This window comes from Engraulis encrasicolus, chromosome 4 (genome assembly GCF_034702125.1).
Source record: "Engraulis encrasicolus isolate BLACKSEA-1 chromosome 4, IST_EnEncr_1.0, whole genome shotgun sequence".
NCBI lineage: Eukaryota > Metazoa > Chordata > Actinopteri > Clupeiformes > Engraulidae > Engraulis > Engraulis encrasicolus.
This window is the reverse complement of record NC_085860.1, coordinates 27,252,325-27,273,643: the sequence shown is the minus strand read 5'-3', so window position 1 is coordinate 27,273,643 and position 21,319 is coordinate 27,252,325. Positions and strand designations below refer to the sequence as shown.

The 21,319-nt window shown below is 41.6% G+C and overlaps 1 protein-coding gene across 1 annotated transcript in view; it reads left to right on the top strand.

Moving 5' to 3' along the window:
- rpgrip1l (RPGRIP1 like) overlaps positions 1 to 21,319 on the top strand; it is a 33,575-nt gene that overhangs the window by 448 nt on the left and 11,808 nt on the right. The window contains exons 2-22 of the mRNA XM_063197043.1: positions 1 to 80; positions 567 to 711; positions 1,177 to 1,303; positions 4,947 to 5,139; positions 5,441 to 5,546; positions 5,773 to 5,916; positions 9,387 to 9,492; positions 10,188 to 10,334; positions 13,642 to 13,715; positions 14,040 to 14,179; positions 14,455 to 14,561; positions 14,745 to 14,795; positions 15,007 to 15,186; positions 15,377 to 15,494; positions 15,856 to 16,314; positions 16,834 to 16,976; positions 17,777 to 18,137; positions 18,823 to 19,076; positions 19,625 to 19,714; positions 19,993 to 20,073; positions 20,682 to 20,868. Coding sequence (XP_063053113.1) covers positions 5 to 80; positions 567 to 711; positions 1,177 to 1,303; positions 4,947 to 5,139; positions 5,441 to 5,546; positions 5,773 to 5,916; positions 9,387 to 9,492; positions 10,188 to 10,334; positions 13,642 to 13,715; positions 14,040 to 14,179; positions 14,455 to 14,561; positions 14,745 to 14,795; positions 15,007 to 15,186; positions 15,377 to 15,494; positions 15,856 to 16,314; positions 16,834 to 16,976; positions 17,777 to 18,137; positions 18,823 to 19,076; positions 19,625 to 19,714; positions 19,993 to 20,073; positions 20,682 to 20,868 — 3,289 coding nt within the window. The 5' untranslated portion in view covers positions 1 to 4. The remainder of the gene's footprint in view (positions 81 to 566; positions 712 to 1,176; positions 1,304 to 4,946; positions 5,140 to 5,440; positions 5,547 to 5,772; positions 5,917 to 9,386; positions 9,493 to 10,187; positions 10,335 to 13,641; positions 13,716 to 14,039; positions 14,180 to 14,454; positions 14,562 to 14,744; positions 14,796 to 15,006; positions 15,187 to 15,376; positions 15,495 to 15,855; positions 16,315 to 16,833; positions 16,977 to 17,776; positions 18,138 to 18,822; positions 19,077 to 19,624; positions 19,715 to 19,992; positions 20,074 to 20,681; positions 20,869 to 21,319) is intronic.

Here is a 21,319-nt window from a genome sequence, read left to right as displayed (position 1 = left end):
AATCATGTCTAGTTTCGCGGACGAGACGGCAGGCGACGCGCCAGTCAGGGACACATCATCATGGAACTTCGCTGGACCAGGTGATGATTGATGATGATTATTCCAATCTGTGTTAATGTTAATTGTACATAGACCCAATGATGGTCCACTCCCCTTGCCACAAACAATCCTCATTGCACACGTCACGTCATGGTCCCTCCACACATACCATGCCCTGGTACTTGTGTGCCTCAGTCACTATAGCACTTTGGCTCTATTTCACTCATATTGGCATTATTGCACTTTTATGGATTACACACACACACACACACACACACACACACACACACACACACACACACACACACACACACACACACACACACACACACACACACACACCTTACACAGTAAAGATGATCTAGAGCTATAATTTTACTGCACATTACACTTTTTAATAGTGTTTCTATGCATGTGACAAAGAATAATCTCATTGCAACCCTTGTAAAGTGGGACAGGAGACATAATTAAGTATCCAAAATGGGTTAGATTAGCTGAGGTTGACATTTCTTTTGTTTTCTCTGCAGAACAACTGAGCCTTCAGAATGCCAAGGCCAGGCAAGCGGTGTCCAAAATCAGCCGGGAGGAGCTGGAGGATCGTTTCCTGCGGCTGCACGAGGAAAACCTTCTGCTGAAACAGCATGGGCACAAGCAGGAAGACAAGATCAAGAGGTGGGAATGTGATGCACACAGCCAGGCATGGGCACTCAATCTTGCACAGTATGGACTAGTCTCCTCCTGGCTGAAGCCGGCTATCAAAGTTCTGCGAGTTCGTGATACACACACGGATGGGTGGGCCTAATGGACTACTAGGCAATTAGTAGAGCTGTGATTGTTATCTGATTTTGTATTTTGTAACATACCAGGGTGTTTTAATACCAGGCATATCCTGGTATGTTATTACAGCGTTAATAAAATATTCATGCAGATACATGACATGCATGCAATGCATACAGAACATGTAATGCTATCGCTATGCGTACATATATATACAGTACATACATACATACATAGAGAGTACAGTACATATTACACTACACCTATTATTGTATTGTTGCCTATATATTTTTCATGCATTGTGCATCCAATAAGAACTTCTTGATTGATTGATTGATTGTTGTCTGTCGGTCGGCGTAGGATGGCCACTAAGCTGGTGCGGCTGGTGAAGGACCGTAAGCGCATGGAGCAGACGTCAGCGGGGGCGGCCCATGTGTCGGGACGGGACGTGGAGCTGGAGGAGATGATCGAGGAGCTGCAAGAGAAGGTTACATTACATTACATTGAGCAGACACTTTTGACCAAATCGGCTTACAAGGAGGAAATTCAAGAAAGCACAGAGTAACCGCACGAATAGACCAGGCGCGATGCGATTGCGATTGCGATTGCGATTGCGATACGTCACTTGCGCTCAGAGGTTTTTTTGGTGCTCACAATCTTGGGGTGCATTTCTCTGAACCATAGTTGCTAAACATGTTAGTTACTTTGTTGTCTGCAATGCAATTTCCTATTGGCAACTACCCAAGTTGCTAACTGGCTAACAACTACGCTTTCGAGAAACGCACCCCAGGACGGTAGACAATTGAAATCAAGCTGGTCCATTTAAAAAGACTAGGCCAAAGTTGACTGGAGCACTCTTCTTATTTTGCTGCAAACAAAACAACTGATGTTGCTCAACACGTTTCCATCTGATTCAGTCGGCATCAATAGTTAGTAGGGCTGCACGATTATGGAAAAAATCATAATCACGATTATTTTGGTCAAAATAATTGCAGAAACAGAATAATTGATTTTTGCAGATTTTTTTGAAAATTATAACAAGATGAAATGTAACCAAGAATGAATTACATACGGGATGAGCAAAATAAAATGAATTGTAATAATTATGTAAACGCAATAGCATGAAACTTAAGTGGACAGATTTCTGGCCAGAAACACCAGCCTGTCAGTATGTTCTGGCTTCAAGGACGCTCTCAAAAGTAGGTCACTATTGCCACGATTAAATCACGATTAAAATCATGAGTTCGATTTCACTATTTTATCACGATTTTGATTATTTTTCGATTAATTGTGCAGCCCTAATAGTTAGTTTACATGGATGCTTTTTCTCCTGATTGGAGTTGATCTTATCCAATTGTCTGATTCAATTGGGAGGGAAAGTAATCTCATCGCCCCCTGCTGGCAACGTTCCAAGCCCCTGCATCAAATGAATGGGTTTTTTCTTTGAAAAATTACATCTCCGCCCTGACGACGAAGTAGGAGTAGTGGCAGTCATATAATATGCATGTTGGCCCGTTTCGAATCAGGTGGTAAAATGTTCGGTTTTTCACTGATCTGAACCGATTTTAATATTCTTAAAAAGCTAATACAGAACTACACTGACTCGCATGTGTGACGTATTTACTTCATGTAATAAGCATTAGCATAGCCAAACATTAGCCAGAGAGGTGGTTACTCGTCACTACAGAAGCCATCATACTGTATCTACTACAGAAGTTAAAGGGACAGTTCTGTCAATTTCAACATGCAGTTGTAATGCTCACACTACCCTGGACTTGTCAGTGCCTGAGATTTTTTTTTCTTCTTCTTTAGCCGTTTCCGAGATCCTGGTCATTGTAATGGGGGCAGCTCTTTGTTTACATTTCAAAAAACATTTTTATTTATTCCCAAAAACATCCAAAAGGTTATAAAACATCAGCAGACAACTAGCAAACAGCAGTACCTTTTGGGAAAATATTTGGTGTTGGCCTATGTTTCAGTTTTTAAAAATGTAAACAAACGCTGCCCCCATTAGAATTGCTCATATCTCGGAAAGGGCTGAGCCGAAAAATGTGGCATCACCGGGTACTGACAAGTCAAGGGTAGCGTGAGCAATACAAAAGCATGTTGAAATTGACTGAACTGGTCCTTTAAAACCAAACCAACCTAATTGCGTGTATATATGGGTAATAAGAAGACAATATGGAACACACAGGATTACAAGAAGGATAATTTATTTTTCTTAAAAGGGCAAAAAATGACTCAAGATTTTCACAGGTAGTAGTTCCTCCTATTGTGCAGGCTGAAAAATGTGTCTGGTGTTCAAGTTCCTAGTCATATCTTTGTGGGATTTTTTTAAAAACTTGTCTATGGGAGTTTCAATCTGATCGCCCTGGTGTTTTCCACTTTCCCTCCCAATAGTGCATATGGTAATTACAGAAATAACACAAGACATACAAATAGTCTGTCGCATGTAGGTACAGCTAGTGTAATAACCAGTAACACATTAAAAATGGAACCCTGCCCGAAAGTACAGCACAGGCCAAAAGTATGGACTCACCTTCTCAATTATGCATTCTCTTTATTTTTGTGGATTTTCATTGTGTATTTTCATGCAGGGCATCAAAACTGTACTTGAACACATGGAGAATTACGTGCTTACCAAAAATATAATTCTAGCTGCTGTCCAACAGTAATGCCAGCTATCCAGTCTATCCACCTGACGTCAACATGGCACAACTGATGGCCCCACACATTTCAATAAGCTTATTTTTGTCTATTTTCAAATAAAAATGCCCAGTCAGTCATGCCAATCCTAATTGAACATTAAAGTCCTCCAATAACTCACTAGAATTGTAGAACTAGAATTTTGAGACCTAAAACCTAGTTTTAAACACTTGCCAATACAAGCATTTTACAGACATTTTCTTGATCTGATTTTGAGTCATAGCCAGTTACTTGGAGAGGTCAAAACTGTGTTGGAGGGAATCTGTGGCAGGGTTTTTCACTTTTACTTTTACTTTTTGTATCACTGTCTCACTTAGATAACCAGCTATGCTGACCAAGTGACCCATTATCAGATCAAGAAAATCTCTCTTGTATTGCTTGTATCAATTCAAATTGACTCGACTGGCTGGGTATTTTTACTTGAAAATAGACAGTAAAATAAGCTTGTTGAAACATGTGGGGCCCTCAGTTTTGTTGTGTTGACGTCACTGTTTGGCATTTTTGATGTTTTTTTAATAATTGTTTTTTTAACTTTTTTTTTTTCATTTTTTGTTACGCACATAATTATACATGTGTTCATTCACAGTTTTGATGCCTGTAACGCTCAAAAAGAGAGATAACATAAAGGAGGACGGAGTCAGATATACAAATCTTTGGTCATATTTATTTTACAACGGATTAGAGTCCAAACAACGCACCAACTTGACATATCCAACGCAGCCAAATCAAACACGCGCACCAACAAATTAACCAAAGACAACAGAAGGAGCAGTGTGGGTCTTAAGGCCCATGAGGGGCAAGCAACCCAGGTTTTGACAAAGTCTCAAGCTCTGTGTTTGCTGCTCTAACTTTGGACACAAAGACAGCTGCGTTTTAAAGGGATCAGGTGAGCCCTTCCAACGAATGAGCGGCCGCAGACAATCAGTGGCAACACAGAATTCAGCGCACCTGCAGGGAACAAACCAGGACCAGGGGGGACACCCTCTAGGGGCGTCACAATGCCCTCCCTGAAAATGTGCTAAGTTCTGTAAATAGCCACACAAATAAAGAGAATGAATTCAATGAGAAGGTGAGTCCATACTTTTGGCCTGTACTGTAAATTGAAATAAGTGTATGACAACTGGAATGGACTACACACCATCCGCTCCAGTACAGTTAGAATATTAAGTGGTTGAATGAACGAATGAAGGAAGGAAGGAATCTTTATTGTCTTCAAGTGTGGAAACTTGTGATCAGGCTTACTTATTCAGATTAGGGTGTTTAATATGTGCATTTCTTTTCCGATACAGTAGTTATTCTGTTTGTAATCGGATTTAAATGTTCATTTAAATATGCATAGTTAATTTTTGGTCATTGTATTGTAGCACTATAAAAGCGCATTAGAAATAAAAATTCTGTTGATGATTATTATTATTTTTATTAAGATCCGTCAGCTGGAGAGGCAGAACGAGAGCCTGAAGCAGCGTCTGCTGACGGCCAAGCAGCAGCTTCAGGTGCAGAGCCGCAGGCCCACCCCCTACGGCCACATCCAGCCCCGGGTCAACAGCGGTGCCCGCGGCAGGCCACACAGGGACGACCTCAGCACCTCCACCCAAGACCTCAACATCCCCACCAGAGGTAGTGTGTGTGTGTGTGTGTGTGTGTGTGTGTGTGTGTGTGTGTGTGTGTGTGTGTGTGTGTGTGTGTGTGTGCGTGTGTGTGTGTGTGCGTGTGTGTGTGTGGTTATGTGTTTTGCCCTTTTGCATTTATTACGATAGTTCAGTAGGAAAGTGAAGAGAATTTGGGTCTGTACCACACCACCCCCGACATTATACTTTTGATATATTATTCTGTCCAGTAACTCTACCAAGTCATTGGTTTAACCATGTTGATATTGTTGGCTCTGGTATTGTAATGTAGTTTCTCTGTGTTATTGTAGGCAGCAGGAGTGGAGATGTGGACATGTCCGCCCGCCCTCCCCCAGGGCTGCTTCCACGCTACGGACACAGCCTCCTGGAGGACGCCAGAGCTGAGATACGAAACTTGTATGTCTTTTTTTTTGTTCATACCCCAACTGAAATTCTTTTGTGACTCAATCTGTTCATTAACTTAATGATGGTGTATATGAACGCTATGTCGCCCCATCATTCTTTGCCAGTTATTTTATTGATAAGTTATAACTTTTGAAATGTTTTGAAAGTTATTAGCCAACCTCCAAGACCATAACAATGACATTAAATAGCATCTTTTCTGTTTTCCTTTATGTTATAGAGAAAATGTGATTGAGAACCAGAGAGCCCAGATGGAAGAGATGGACAGAATAGCAGAAGCTTGCCGAGACCAGCTCAGGAGGAAAGAGAGAGAGTACGAGGAATCTCTCCTCCAGCTGAGGGCACAGCAGACCAGTGGACAGAGGTAGGTAACAGTCTTGTATGAATGAATGAATGAATGAATGAATCATTTTTTTAATGACCACTCTGTAGGCAGGTGGAATTTTTTTTCAGAGCGGCATGTTAAACTTGTCTTTTTCAAAAACATCCGGATATATAATGTTATACAATAGTTAGATCTGGTCAATTTATTTTGCGATATCTGATTGGATGAGACGCGTTCTACTGGCATTCTACGCATCGGTAAGGAGGAGGATGTCTAGGTGGACATCATCCCCGGAGACTCATCACACCTAATAATCACTCCGCCGTGGATAGAATGTAACCAGGGTCGCGCATTTTGAACTCGCCATCATTCTATCTCATAGTCTACTGCGGAGAATGTAACCAGGGCCGCGCATTTTGAACTCACCATCATTCTATTCCATTGTTCTATGCTGGACTAAGTTGGGCGCACGCACGCCCGCATGACAGAGATGCGTTGGTAGCTGGATTCTGGCAGAAAGGAAAGAAGTGATCTGATTCTGGTGCAGTTGGCTTGCCAGTTGGCACACCTCTGCGGCCGCTATGACGTAGCCTTTTGAAGGCAGTCTAACATGTATTTAAATATCTATTTATACACGGAAGATAGTTTCAAACGGGAGATGTGAGTGTCCTGCAGTGTATGAGAATCGCTATAATCTGATCTCATTTGCGCTGCAGGAGAGGGAAGGACAAGAAGGAGATGCCCTTAAAAAATAGCCTAGGCTATCATCAAAGCTTGCCATCCACCACGTGCAAATCAATGATTAGTAGGCTACAAAGTGGGCATCTGGAAGCAAGATACCGTGTGCCATGCAATTTAAAATGATGGCCGCTTGGAACTGGAATGAGTTGCCTTTTAGTTTATCGGGTTCGCACCCACATCAGACGTTTGCCTGAGAAAGTGTTTCAGCAGCAAAGTTGTATAGTAGCCTGCAGTAGCCTAAAAAGCAGACATCAGGGTATCATAGGGCTACAAGGGATTGGTTTGTGTGGTTGTGCGTGTGAGAACAGCGCTCGGATCTCATGCGGCACTGGAGAGGGAAAGACGAGGTGTGTCTTTACGCAGCTATCAGCAAGTTTTGTGGTCCACAAAAACGTGAAAATCAATGTCGGCCAAAAGGCTTATAAAAGAAGGCATCTAACTAAAATGTTGAAGTTGCACAGTGTTTTCATTTATCATGCATCATTTTAGTAAGCGAAGCCCAGCCCAGTCGCAGTCCACACAGAAATGCACTTCACACCGTTTCATGGAACTTTGCGCGCTGGCGCTGTCAGCTCGTCATTGCATAGCAACCATACAATCAATTCGGAACTACTTTGCTTAGCGGAGCAGGTAAACAAAGTATGATGAAGGTAACTAATAAACATGAATTCGAACATTTATTCTGGTATTTTGTTGGCAATTGAACTATTGTATAAAAGCAATATGACCCTCGTGGTCGGGATGATGTGCACTGACATCCTCCCTGGTGTGAAGCCTTCGGCTTCGTGCCTATGGACGAACCACACCAGGGAGGATGTCAGTGCACATCATCCCTCCTACTCGAGTCATATTGCTTAATTATTGCATAGTTTTAGGGAGTTTAAACTCTGTCTATACAGTGGTGCTCATATGTTTACATACCCCAGCAGAATATACGCTTTCTTGGCAATTTCTCACAAAGTATGAAGGATTACACAAAACCTTTTTTTTCACTCATTGCTAGTGACTGGCTTAATATATTTATTAGCAATCTTCTGTGTTTACTCTTTAAAAAGCATGATCACAACCCAAACTACCCAAATGACCCTGTTCAAAAGTTTACATACCCTAGTTTCTGATGCTGAATATGGCCCTGTTTAACATCAGGGACCGCTCTAAATTGTTTGTGGTAGCTGTGGATAAGGCTCTTAATGTTCTCAGATGACAAAACAGCACATTCTTCCTGGCAGAATGGTTGTTTCCTATAAAATTATTGGGTGTCTTGCTGGAACCTCACATTTGAGGTTTCCCCTGAATGGCTCAATGATGTTGAGATCAGGAGAGTAAGCCGGTCACTCAAAAACATCATTTTATTCTTTCTGAAGCTAATGACGGGTTGATTTGGCTTTCTGTGTTGAAATATTGTCATGTTGGCATGTCCAAACAATGGACCATGTGCAGTTTCAAGGCTGATGAGTGTCAAGTTTCCTCCAGTATTTTCCACAGGGCAATGTATTCATCATTCTGCGAGTATGGACCAAAAGTAATAGTGCATTTGTAACTCAGATGTCCCCATGACATCAGTGGTCCATGACCATGTTTCACAGAAGGGCATGGTGTAACTTTCATCATAGGCTCCGTTGACTGTTCTCCAAATGGTACTGTTAATAGTGGCTGAAAAAAGTTCCATGTTGATCTCATTTTTCCAAATGACTTTGTCACAGGCATTATAATGCTTCTCACTATGATATTTGGTGTATCATATGCAAAATAACATGTTTGCATTTTTGTAGTAATGGCTTTCTCCTGGCAACCCCCAACAGCCCATCTTTCCTCAAGTGCCTCTTTGCTGTACAGTTTTAAACATTTTTTCACGTTGTCCTATATTTCACCTAAAGTTATTTTTTGGTTGTCCTATGCCTCCTGAACAATTTCCCTTGCAATGATCATTGCAATGCAATGATTCCCTTGCCCAATGGCTTGATTCCAACCAAACCCCCTCATATTGCATTTCTGAATTGAAATTCCAACAGTGCCAACATGACAATATTTCGACACAGAAAGCCAAATCAACCCGTCATTAGCTTCAGATAGAATAAAATGAAGGTTTTTGAGCGACCATCTCACTCTCCTGATCTCAACATCATTGAGCCACTCAGGGGAAACCTCAAATGTGAGGTTCCAGCAAGACACCCAAAGATATTATAGGAAATAACCATTCTGCCAGGAAGAATGTGCTGTTTTGTCATCTGAGAACATTAAGAGCCTTATCCACAACTACCACAAACAATTTAGAGCAATCCCTGATGTTAAACAGGGCCATATTCAGCATCAGAAACTAGGGTATGTAAACTTTTGAACAGGGTCATTTGGGTAGTTTGGGCTGTGATCATGCTAAAAGTAAACACAAAAAATTGCTAATAAATATCTTAAGCCAGTCACTAGCAACGAGTCAAAAAAAAGGTTTTGTGTAATTCTTCATATTTGGTGAGAAATCGCAGAGAAAGTGTATATTCTGCTGGGGTATGTAAACATATGAGCACCACTGTATGTAAACCAAAGGCTCTTTGATGGCATTGAAAACTCATGTATAGGGAGTTGTGTCACATGTGTCAGGAAATACTTACAATTATTCAACAACCAGCTATTCACATTCAGAGCATTTTGGGGCCACCTTGCATGCAGAGTTCCGTCACTGTTTGATATAAAATAATGTTGCCGACCCACCACAAAGGTGACATGTCATTGATGTCGTTGTCTTTTTCCATTATCCTTTGTGATATTTTTAGGTCAACGATTAAGGATAACGTCGAGCTGATCAAACTTCAGAAGCAGCTGGCTGAGAAGGGAAATGCATTTATTGTACTGGAAGAAAAGTTTTTACAACTTCAAGAGGTGGGAAATGAAAAATCAGTACAACAACATACAGTACATTGTTGCACCATTTAAATTGTGAAACATATTGCTGTATGAAGTCTTCTTTTCTGGGTATATTAATGTGGCAATTGACTCATTGAGTGCTAGCCATTTTCAAATTCAGACCGGGGGATTGCCAGGCTTTTTTCAACGTTTGAGTGATTTCTCAAGAGCCATAAAAGATTGAGTTCTTTGTCCATGTGAACAACAAACGTACCAGATCAACGTGTTAGCCCCCACCCCCCTTAAAAAAACCGCAATTGACTTGATATCAAGTCTTTGGTACTGTGCCATACATTCTGAAAAGACTCGTTTTCAAGTCCATGGCACTCAAAGAGCTACACTTTATTTTAACTTTTAACCATATACAGACAAGATTGGCCATGGAGACCCAGGTTTCACTCCGGCCAGCGTCAGACTAATTTCCCAGCTCTTCGTGTCTCTCTCCCACTACTTTCCTGTCTATTGATAAAGGCAAAAAAGTCCACATAGTCTTGAAAAAAGCATTGCAAAAGAATGCTAAATATTCAAGTGACATCTACTGTATGTCTGTCTATTCATTCATTCATTCATTCATTCATTCATTCATTCATTCATTCATTCATTCATTTTTTCTTTCATTCTTTCTTTCTTTCTTTCTTTCTTTCTTTCTTTCTTTCTTTCAACCGTTCCAGAGCCAGAAGAGCTTAAAGGGCAGCCATGACCTGGTGATGGGGAAGGTGGAGGAGCTGAATAGCCAGCTGAAGGAGGAGAGACTAAAGAGCCTAGACCTGGACGCCAAACTACAGCTCAAGGTGCTGGAGCACCGGAGGCTGGAGGAGGTAATGCACTGTAAACCTTGCCTGATTATCATCGACTTTCAAATCTCGTACTGAGATGTTGGTCTTACCAAGATGACAACGAATAATGTTTCCCAAACGGCGTGGTTAACCCGCCTCCCGCGGTTTGCTAATGGTCGAGGCCAGAAAAGGTTATGCCGAAGTTTAAACAAAACATTTTCTTAGTCCCAATTGAAAATCTCTGCTTAAAACACGTCACTGCCTTGAACTTGCCTCTACCTAGGGCGGTTGGAGCTGCCCCAAGTTGATTGCTTCCCGACAAAGTGGGTGGAGTTCCTGATTTCTCCGGAGCGAAACAATATTTGTATTGCTCCTGGCCTGACTAGAAGCAATGCCAAAGGTATTGCTTCACGAGGAGGGCGTGGCCTTGCTACTGTAACCCTGCACCAAAGAATCTTCTAGTAGAGTAAGATATGTTAGCACCCGCCCATCCAATGCTAACGAGTGTGCTCAAAATTCGGTCTCCTAAGGGGGCGTTGTCCCTCCTTCTTCTTCTCTTTCCGTGGTGTTTGCACAAGACGTGCGTTACCGCCATCTACAGCTCAAAGGGGACTCCATTTATTCTCAACCTCAAGACTCCGAAGGTCTCCTAATCGAAGGTCTCCTAAAGGGACGTTCACCCGACGTAAAGTGGATTTATCTCACTCTCATCTACTATTCTCTGCCTGCACTGTTCACTTCCAGCAAGTTTAAGTATTACTTTTGTGATGCTTAAACTTACGTCGAAACATAAGACTGGCGCTTCTCTAAATGAAAAAAAAAACAGTATTGTTCCACATCTGAGATGCTCTAGTGCAGTGCTTCCCAACCTTTTTTGTCTCGCGCACCCCCTAAACCTCTTAGTTGTGCCATGAGTACGCCCTAATTCATGCTCTATATCGCTTTCTCTGTCCTGATGTTGCTGCTCCATACATTTGTTATAATAATAACATCTTTCCAAGTAAGGTAAGCGTACCCATTAAGCCCATGTACCCTTTAAGCCCACTTTCAACTTTGAGGTCAATTTAAAGAAAGGGAAAAGGTGAATTTTGTTGTTCATCACCCTATCCAATTAAAGGGTTTAGTAACTGACAAAATGTTTTTTTATTGCAAACAAATCACATTTTTTATCGTCGAGTTATCCCCGTCCAAGTGAACCCAGTCTCAGGACTACTGACAAGAAGTTGCCTCAAAACTTTGCCGTTTTAAAACATGTCAGAAACCATAGAATTTCAGCTATTTTCAGCCAAATGTGTTAAAGGTATGTTAATAGTATGCGAAATAAGGGGCAAATGTTATGATTATACATATACATGCAGTCTTTTACTGAATTATAGCATTTCCCCTCAAATGAAGATGTGTTTTATGAGCAAGCAAATGCGGCTATTCTCTTGATACAATCACACACCCTGTTTATCTTACACTACCGTGAGAATTTAAGTGGTTAGGTATGAATTCTAAGCATATTCCAGTTTGTTTGGCATTGATCTTTAAAGAAATGCATCATGAAATGTTTTTGTGGAGTTGATTATTTCCATAAAATAGCTTTTTGTATAGGCGGGCTTAATGGGTACTAGGTGGGCTTAAATGGTACACCCCATTGAAATGCATGCAAGTTGGCATGCATGCTAATGAAAAATGCCTTTGAGGGACATAAAAAGTGCTGTACAATCTCAAGTTGTAGGTCAAAAAGGCGTAATGTAATGAACTAACAATAATCAATAAGAAAAAATAAATTTCTCTGTTTGGATGAAGAATTTTATGAAGTATATGAAGTAAGAGATGCTGTAATGTTTAATTAGGTTTTATGCATTATTTTTTGAGCAAATCTTACATTTTGGAAGAATATTTTGATCTGAAACCATTTATGCCATGTATGCCATTTATGCCACTGTTTAAACTCAACTCACACACCTCACCAGGTATTTTGATAGAGAAATAACTATATGAGCTTATTTGGAACACAAGTGGGCTTAAATGGTACCAAAGGTACCATTTAAGCCCATTCAGACTTTTCACTTTTCTCGTAAAAAATCTTCATATTGTACTTTGAAATATTCATCAATTCAGTGATAAACATTGAGAAGAGAGGTAAATCTTACTATTTAAGAAATCATTTCACAAAAAAATTGTGTGAAGATGATTGAAAAATAAAGAAATTTAGATTTTGGTGGGCTTAATGGGTATGCTTACCTTACCCCCTGCAGTGTGCTCGCGTACCCCTAGTGGTACACGTACCCCTGGTTGGGAAACATTGCTCTAGTGCAGTTATTCTCAAACGATTGGCCGCGGCCCTCTGGTGGGCCGCGGCAGCGTTGCAGATGGGCCGCGAGAGGTCTGGGAAAATTATCCTCAAATTTAATCACATGTTATTCAGTTATCTTGTGTCTTTCTTGTGTGCGTTCAAAAACTTGAGTACACTTCCTTATTTGGTGTTTTGATGCGGTAAGGTGTACTATTAGGCAGGACTTATGTGTAAACATTGTGTCATTCGCGGAAGTAATTTTCTATAATAAAACATAATGTAATATAATAACCTATTATGTTATATTGGGCTATATGGTTTGGTGGGCCCCAGAATNTTTTCTAGAGGTGCACCGAAATGAAAATTTGTGGCCAAAACCGAAACCGAATAATAATTAATCTCTTGGCCGAATACCGAAACCGAAACCGAATGTTACAATTCAGTCAAAAGTTATCAAAAGTAAGATTTTTCACTATTTTTATATATTACGGGTTACAATAAATCTGTTGACATGATTTTGAAAGAAAATAAATGTGTATTTGAAGTCTTCAAATGTTACAGTAGAACTGAAATTAGCTTAGTTACTGCCCATTTTCAATTCATTTTCTATTTGGCCTCCAATTCGGCCACTCAATTTCGGCTCAGTTTCGGCTGAAAACCGAAAGTGTCTTTTTTTTCGGTTTTCGGCCGATTTTTTTCTGCGGCAGAATTTTCGGTGCATCTCTAATTTTTTCACATTTCAAAGTGGGCCTTGGTGTTCTGAAGTTTGAGAATGGCTGCTCTAATGACTTGCCTTCCCATGAAAACCGGATGTTGTATAATGTAACTATACATTGTGCAGTGGAAAGAGGCAAAAGAGTATTTGAAGATAATGAAGTGAGAATTCGTTATTGTTCTGAGATCTTAATGTATGCACTAGTATACTGTATGTGGAAAAGATCATTCAAATGAGAACTCTCTTCTCTTCTCTTCTCTTCTCTTCTCTTCTCTTCTCTTCTCTTCTCTTCTCTTCTCTTCTCTTCTCTTCTCTTCTCTTCTCTTCTCTTCTCTTCTCTTCTTACTCAGTTGAAAGACCACATTGGGGACCTGGAAAAAGAGCGAGATCTACTGAAAGAAAACTGCGATAAGCTATTGAAAAGGTTAGTGCCACCTGCTTTTATTTCACTGTTATCAAACTATTTTTGTCAATTTTACTTATTCTATTAGTATTCACAGCGTATATAATCGTTATCTTGGACCTTCCTACCAAGTCAGGCTACCCAAACTGGCAGTTGTAGCTTTTTCCACTAAGGAGGGATTTGACAGGTGCCGGTTAAGCCCACCTTTGAGAAATCATTCTGTACATGAGGTTGTGCAGTTTGCAAGACGTTTGTACTTGCAATGTAGTGTCATGTGGTGAACTTGTCTAAAAATAATTCTAATCCTATCCTTTTCAATTTCTGATCTTTTGTTTTTGTAAGCAGTGCCTTTGATGTAAGTCAGGACCAATCATGGAAGTCGAGGGAGCAACAGCTTAAACTTCAGATTGCCCAACTTGAGATGGCCCTGAAATCAGATCTGACCGAGAAGAACCAGATTCTGGATAAGATCAAGGCAGAAAGAGGTGTGTTGCAAAATGCACGTCACACATCTCCTGTACCTGTGGAATTTACCAAAGTTGTAAGGCCCGTGAATTTTGGATTACATAAATGTTAATCAAATGATTTTAATTGATCATTGGGAAAAAGAGTTTTAGAAATATATTCAGTGCTTTAAATTCTTTTTTTCTGTCCTACATCAGTGAACCCTATTAAATCTTGTCTTTGGATTATGATTAATGTCTGGACTATGTACTGTACACTGCAGAGATCCTAACTGTGTGTGTGTGTTTCTCTTCAGAAACATGTGAGGCTCTATCTCAGGAAAATGCCCAGCTCCAACTGCGTTACCTGGAGCAAAAGAAACAACTAGAGGAGCTTCAAGATCGCATGAAGTTCTTCACAAATGTACATAACAACAACAGTAATAATATAGTAATAGTAAAGAGCTCATATAAAATTAAATTATGTTTTATTTCCCTTTATTGTGTTTTCCTTATACAACCCTCTGTATTTTCTTAATGTATTGTTTTTTTTTACATGTTTACAGTTTTTGCATTTATTTTCATATACTGTTGTGCTTGTTTTCAGGATAAAGAGATTGATGCTGCAGACCTGACTGAGGCTCTGATGCTAATTAAGGTATGCAGAAAAAATGGGTCTTGATCATGTCTGAAGATTGTCCTTCATCCAAGTCATCTTCTTAGTCAAATAAGTTATTGATGCTGTGACCACCACTCCAATATAGTGCCTGCAATTACTGTTTGATGATAGGAGATAGTCATAGTAACTTTAACATTTTAATCAGGCATAGCAGTTAGTTTTACCCTGTCTTTTTTTATTGCGTCCTCAGGCCCGTAAAGTTCAGAGGAGTGGCAATCTGGATTTTCTGGAGAAAGATCCCCATGCGGTGAAGATGGATGTGGACCGCTCCATGAAAGAGTTGCAGGTGACCCACGCGGAGACCGTTCAAGAGCTGGAGAAGACTAGGAACATGCTCTTCATGCAGCACAGAATCAATAAAGACTACCAGGTGACCCTTAGCATTCAGAGGCTTGACTATCAACTCTAACGATTGTACTGTTCTAAAAGTCAAAATACTTTTACTGTTTGATCATGGATTTTATCATCCCTGCTGTTTGAAATGATAAACAACTCCTAAGATTATTAATGATTATGTTTTACATTGTAGTGTATGAAATTATTTTTTCTGTCCCATTCAGGCTGAGGTTGAGGCGGTCACTCGTAAACTAGACGACTTGAAGCTGGAGAGTCAAACAAAGCATGAGAAGCTTGCCCACCTCTTAGACACGAGAGCGGCTAAAATCAAGAAACTGGAAGGTTTGTTTGCCTATGCTGTATGACATAGTATCTGCAGAATGAGAGTGACTGTAGCTACCACTAGTAGTTATCACTGGAAATAAGAAATGGTGCATCCCCTTTAATAGGACTGCAAGTTTGGTGACAAGAATGCAAATTAAGCGCTGCAAGGACCGGCAAACAAAATTTGTTTGCGACAAAATTGACTGCAGACTATACTTCTTGTTACTCATCATGTTACAGTCTGGCTCGCCAGGCTAGACACACACACACACACACACACACACACACACACACACACACACACACACACACACACAGTCACAGTCACTCACACACACAGAGTTTATACAGTAGGGTTTTGTGTTTCATCGATCCACAGCTCAGCTCCGTGACGTGGCCTACGGCACCAAATCCCACGTCTTCCGACCTGACGTGACCGGCGAGGACACCGCCACCGCCGACGAGTTTGACGAGACGGTGGACCTGGCGCGAGGGGAGAACCTCCTGGAGATCCACCTGGGCAAGGCCCACCTCTCCCCCGAGGCCCTGGCCAGCCTGCAGGACCCCGAGCCCTCCACCTTCTGCACCTACGCCTTCTACGACTACCAGATCCAGTCCACGGCGGTGGTGCGCGGTGCGCGGCCGGCCTACGACTCCACCTCGCGCTACGTGGTGCGCATGGACGACCACCTGCTGCAGTACCTGCACACCAGCAGCCTGGAGGTGGAGGCCCAGCTGGCCCAGGGCCTGGACTACCGCACCCTGGCCACGGGACACCTGAGGCTCAGCCAGCTGCTCGACCGCCATGGGAAGGTTTTCGGCACCTTACACCTCGTGGGTGAGTTACATGTCTGTGTCTATGTCTGTGTTGGTGTCTGTGAAGTTTCTCATTTATCCAAGTCCTCTTACATTAGTTTAAATATATTTGTGGCCATTTGGACTTGTTTCTTTGTCACCTCTTTGGCACCTCACACCTCATGGGTAACTTACCTCAAGTTATCTTTACATTACATTACAATACATTAAGCTATATTGGGGTTGGCCTGGTGTTGTGGAGAAAAGGGGAGCGGGTTTGCACACCGCTTGCAAAGGACTTAATTCATTGTAGAAATCGACATTTCAATTATTGGTATCCAGATACTGCCAGAACAAGTAGATAATAACAGAATATCTAAAAGAATTTAAAGTCTAATAATAATAATAATGACAATACTAACAGTAGTAATAATCCTGTCTTGTTGTCTTAGCCACTATTACAGTAAAAAAAAAGACTAGAATAATATTAGCAATTGCACTGTAAGTGTACTGCTGTTTGCTAATGAGTGTCCAGCTGATGTGCATCATCCCTGGTGTGCAGGTGTTGAGGGGGAGCCCGAGGCCTTCGGGACGCTGGAGTACTGGCTGAGGCTGCGGGTGCCAATGGAGCAGTCCATCCGCCTCTACAAGGAGCGCATCAAAGCCATGGGCTACCTCAGCACCAGTGCCAGTGAAGGCATTCAGGTATTACCTAAAGAAGTAGCCTTTTCATGCAGATGCTATCTGCATTCAGTGCACACTGCATCGGCGATCCTATTCACTATTTCTTGAAAAAAAACCTAACTACATTATAACAACATTGTTATGACCTCTGCTTGAAAGGGTTTAAGGAACATTACACTCTATTTTTGTTTCTTTGCATGTCATTTAACAGAAGGGACAGACGACTGCATGCAATTGAAATATATGTCTACATGCTTATTTTACTGTGAAGAGAAAGACAAACTGCTCAGTCCAAACCCACCCATAACCTGTGTGTGTATTTATGCACAGCTCTCTTAAGCCAGGCTCAAACTACACGACTCCCGATTGTGTATCCGACTTTGACGTCGGGGGGGAACGCACACTAGAAGAGAATCGCAACTGTCAATCTTATCCCTGCTCGCAGCCACCGAGACAATGCCAGACGTTCTATTTCCAGTCGCAAATATCAAACACTGTTTGATTTATACGACTTGCGATCGGCGACTCTTTGAGCTGCCAAAGTTCTATCTTAGAATGTCGGCCGCAACGAGGAAATCTTTCCCGACAATCGCTTGCGATGGTCCTGGGGGCTAGCGTTCCAGCGATTGTCGTAAGGGGGATTTTCAGCCGAGAATCGGGCCGGTAGTCGTGTAGTTTGAGCCTGGCTTTACGTAAAATGGCATGCCGAAATGACTAAAGCTATGTATAGTATCCACATGATAATGCTTACATCTTGCTTTACTGTTCATATACCATCTCATGAAGCCATGATGTTATTCTTTAATTTCCTTTCTATGCAGAGTGCCACCCCGTCCCCTCTCTTCGTCCCCAAGGGCAGCCTAAACGAGCTGTACGTCACCGTCCGTTGTTGCAGCAACCTGACCTGTCCCGAGCCCGCCCGCCGCCAGCCCAGCCCCTATGTCGTCTATAAACTCTACGACTACCCCGACCATGACACGGCCATCATCCCCAGCAGTGACCAGGCCTACTTCGACGACTGCAGGGCCTTCCCGCTGGAGATGGACGCCGACCTGGACCGCTACCTGCGCACGGAGACCCTGGCCCTGTACGTGTTCGACGACGAGGACCAAGGGGAGCAGCTGTACCTGGGCAAGGCCACCGTGCCCCTCCTGTCCCTCGCTCATGACAAAGGCATCACAGGTGTGTAGTTATTTAGACGTGCGGGCAAGGGCGGACAAACTGGGAAACTTTATTATTTAAAAAAATTTTAATTTATTTTACTTTTCAGGACATTGCACATTAATGAACATTTACATATAAAGTATATATGTAAATGCGCCAGATAATAGCACAAATGCTAATTTCCATCTGGTGTCCAAAAATAAGCAGGCTAGATGAAACTGAGAAAGCAAAAAGTCCTGCCAGATATCCCCTCTGCCTGTGCTCCTCCTAACACAGCCGATTCCACTAATTTGCTCATCTACCTGGTTAATGGAGTGTGGCTGGAGCAAATGCATAGAGGTTTTTACTTCCTCAACCCGGGATGTCTTGTCCGGGACCCACTAGTTTGACGCCCTCTCGGTACTTACGTGGTACGTCACATGGTAATCAAACATTTCAAACGCCTAATTTAAGGTTAGGGTTAGGTTTAGGGTTAGGTTTAGGGTTAGGGTTAGGGTTAGGGTTAGGGTTAGGGTCGTATGGCGTAAGCGGTAAGTACCGAAAGGGCGTTGAATTAGTGAGTCCCATGTCTGTCCCTGCTCACATACCTTAAAACCTCTCCACCCTACGGCATTACTGTTTTTCCTTTAAATTCAAATTCAATTGCAAAGTTGTTTTTATATACAATCATTTCTATAATATTACACTCTCTGTATTTGTAAAGGGACATTTGAGCTGCTGGATCCTGCAGGGACCTCTAGTGGCCAGATCGAGGTAATGCTGAAGTGGAAGTACACCTACCTACCGCCCCCGGGTTGTGTTGTGACCCCCGAGCAAGCCAAGTTCATAACCAAAAACACACTCACACCACTAACCTCCAAAGACCAAGACTCAGATGAAGAGGATAAGGAGCAGAGAGGGAATGACACCAAAAAAGACATTTTGCTACCTCAGATTGCTCAACGCAGGCCTTCTGTGGTAAGTGTTGAAGGTAGTATGACAACGCTCAGCATTGTGTGTATTGCAAATTTGTTTCATAGACATGCTTTACATTACTTTATTCCACTTGAAAAATGTTATGTCAAAAATCTTCAGTATAAGTAAAATAAAAAATGGCAGTGTTACTATTAGCAGCACAGGTACAGACAAATACAGTAACTTCAGTAGAGTATACCCCAGTTTACAACAAAGGGTTTTTAGCTTTAAAAACTCTATTTTTCCTTGACTCATAGTTGCCTGAAGTAGGCCCAGTGGCCACCAAGTCTACGAAGAAGGGACATTTGTATATTTGACTTCAACAGCACCAGCTTATTTGGAGTTTACTGGTTCATCGAGAGCGCTCAGCTTTTCCTCCCTCTAAACTCCAGTAAATGTTAGAGTAAATAATTCACAAACAACCGTTTTTAATTAAAAGTCCTGAAAATTGGGGAAAAGAGGATTAGAATAATTCTGACATTTGCAACCAAATATATGCTGTATATATTTACATACGCTACTTAAACTTTTGACTTCTTATGTTTCTGTAGACTCCCTTACCTAAACCACGACTTCAGAGCACTTTGAAGTCGTCCAGTAAAAAAGTCTCTTTTGTGGATGTTAGAGCACAGGACCATGCGGTAAGTTTGCGTTGCTCATTCACAGTTTATCGTCCACTTTGATACATTGAATATCATGCTGTCTATACAGTGCAGTGTGAGTGTAAACATGGAACATGCAATATGTACACTTACTTGACGGTAAGACTTGGAAATGGGTTTGTTGGTAAGAATACAAAAGGAAATCCATAATTTCATTTGCTGTTACAAAACTGAAAAAATATATATTTTTAAATGTTAAACATTCATCCTTACATGTTGTCCGTGTATCTTAAGGATTATTTTTCTGTGCTTTGAAGGTGGAAGAGGCTGGTCCCTCTGGGTCTGAAGGCAGCACAACCACCACACCAGAGAGCCGGAGTGTGTCTGTAGTCCCACAGGTCAGAGATTATTTAATATATTTATTCTGGATTGATGCTTTTCTTCTTTTCAATTGTGCAAGGGTGGGGAGGTATGAGAGACAGGCCCCCACCCATACCAGGTACAAGTTATTTTAATCTACATGAGAAGTTGATATTTTTAAGAGTCATTGTTATTGTAAATGTTTTTAATTAGTGTATTGTAAGTAACTTGGCAAACTAGAGTGTGATGTGTTATGTGTTGTCTAGATTTGCACCATAGGACAAGGCACCGTGCTAAGCCCATCCCAATGACTAGCTGCACAGCTTCAAGTCTACGTAAACGGAGCTCTGTAATTAGAGCCATATCAGATTCATGACTCAGCTACGATAATGTCCTATGGTGCAAGGCTATCAAACCAGCCAGGCAAAACAAAATCCTACACAGAAAAAAATCATATTCTGCCTGTAGGGTTTGGTCTAAATTACTTGCCCATGTTGTGGGAGTTATTAGTAGACATGTCATTCTGGACCCCATTTCTCGAAAGCATCATTGCTAACCAGTTAGCAACTTACTCGGTTTCCAATGGGTAATTGCAGTGCCACCAAGTAAGTTGCTGGTGTGAGGTTGCATCTGTGCTGTTGTTCAGGTTGAAAGGGCTGCTGAGGCATCGCAGCCTGCTGGTGTGGACGAGGAAGAGGAGAGTGAGCAGGTGGCAGAGGAGCTGGAAGAGGACGAAGAGTCCCACTTCTCTGAGGGCCAAGTCATCGCCTCCAGCTCCCTCTCCATCTCCGAGGAGTCCGAAATATCCGAGGAATTACCCAAGCAAGAGATGGGTCAGTGCCCTTTATTTAATTTTCTAAAATCTCGACGAAGAAGAAGACGGAAATAAACAGCATTATTGAAAAAAAGTATTTCTACTGTCATCTTCTGTCATTTAATTCCAGATCGATAAGATCATTTAAAAAATGGAATTCTGACTTAGGAATAGTAGTAACGTTTTAATGAGGATTGCCTAACATAGGGTTTGTATCAATGTTTGGTTTGAGTTTTCTGGTAGAGGTGTGTTTTGTGTGTGCATTTGTCTGTGTGTGCAGTAAATACCGGTAATCTTGGTGGGTAACTTTCAAAACAAACACAGACAAACACTGCAAGAAGCTGATGTGTGTATTATTTTATTGGATGGTTGGACCACTAAGAACATAAATGATGATGTTAATGAGAGTTGACCTTGGCCTACAGGACCGCCTTTGAGGTCAGTCTACTCTACGAGAGAGAGAAAGAGAG